The sequence below is a fragment of the Perkinsus marinus genome, assembly GCF_000006405.1.
Source record: "Perkinsus marinus ATCC 50983 genomic scaffold scf_1104296960368, whole genome shotgun sequence".
Lineage (NCBI taxonomy): Eukaryota > Perkinsozoa > Perkinsida > Perkinsidae > Perkinsus > Perkinsus marinus.
In genome coordinates, this window is record NW_003206181.1 from 1 (window position 1) to 1109 (window position 1109).

A 1109-nucleotide genomic window follows, 5' to 3' on the forward strand; every position below is an offset into this window, starting at 1 on the left:
CTGGTCGCTTCTTTATTCACCCAATCCTCGCAGATACTGCGTCAAGCCGGTTCGAGCCCTGGGCTGGCTCGACCCGGAGTTCTTCGGAACCCTGGGAGTTGGTGGCGGCTTCGCAGTAGCTGCTGGTGTACTAGCAGGTAAGTGTCGATGCTAGCTGCTCTTACTGCCAGCCTATCAGGAGAGTCTGCAGTAGAGCCTGTATGGATCCTCTGGGGTGACGGCAGCGTGGCTTGGTCTCTGGCCGAGTTCGAGACGATGAAACGACATAAGATACCCTGCGTAGCTATCGTTGGGAATGATGGCAAGTGGAACCAAATGTGAGGGCGCTTTTCTCTTTCTCTATGAAGCAACACTGAGGGCAGGTATCGAGACCAAGTGCGGCTGTTGAAAGATCCTATCGCAACAGTGCTAGGTGGGCTACTGTACCCAAGCTGCAGGACGCTGGCTCGTCCTCAGGCGCCCACGTTGACTACCACGTAGCAGCCGAAGGTTACGGTGGCAATGTAGGTTTTCTTCTCGAGAAGGAATCCGATATAGAAGATGTTCTGAGTATGGCCCGTACGGTGAGCGTGATGGAAGCCTCTCACTTCAGTTGGCGAGCATGGATGTGTTCAGGCCGCATTGCAGTGTCGTGGCCCAGTACTTATTAATGCTATGTTGTCCAGCAGTGATTTTAGAGAGGGCAGCATCTCTTTATAGCCCATGTTCATTTCGGAATCGTTTTTGATCTCTGGTGTGGAGTTAGTGAACGAGTGTATTCCCAACCCCTTCAACGAGCGCATATACTCGCGGGCAAGATTTGTGCGAAGCTCTGGGCTTGCGGCTGATCTCGTCTAGCACCATCTGAAGCTAAGATTAAATGCAAGTGATTTCATGAACAACACTAATCGGAAATCATTCTGAGTGTAATTGAGTTGACACAAGCCCAACGGGCTCAGATGGCCACAGAGGAAATTAGCCGTGTAGTTCCACCCATTGCCTCACTAGTAAGGTAAGCATCTTGCTGATATGGAAGATGTGTTTCACTATTCAGTCACGAAGCTGTGAGGTAGCAGAATAAAGCTACCAACATGTAGTTACACGACGGGCACTATTACGCCTGCTTAAAA

At 50.7% G+C, this 1109-nt stretch overlaps 1 protein-coding gene across 1 annotated transcript; it reads left to right on the top strand.

Annotated features, from left to right (window-relative positions):
- Nucleotides 1-147: 147 nt before the first annotated feature.
- On the top strand, nucleotides 148-699 carry Pmar_PMAR010825 (acetolactate synthase, putative; the record flags this gene model as incomplete). The annotated part of the gene is made up of 3 exons (XM_002772820.1): nucleotides 148-317; nucleotides 407-563; nucleotides 616-699. The coding sequence occupies 3 exons, from the start codon at nucleotides 148-150 to the stop codon at nucleotides 697-699; spliced, it is 411 nt and encodes a 136-aa protein (XP_002772866.1).
- Between the last annotated feature and the right edge of the window lie 410 nt (nucleotides 700-1109).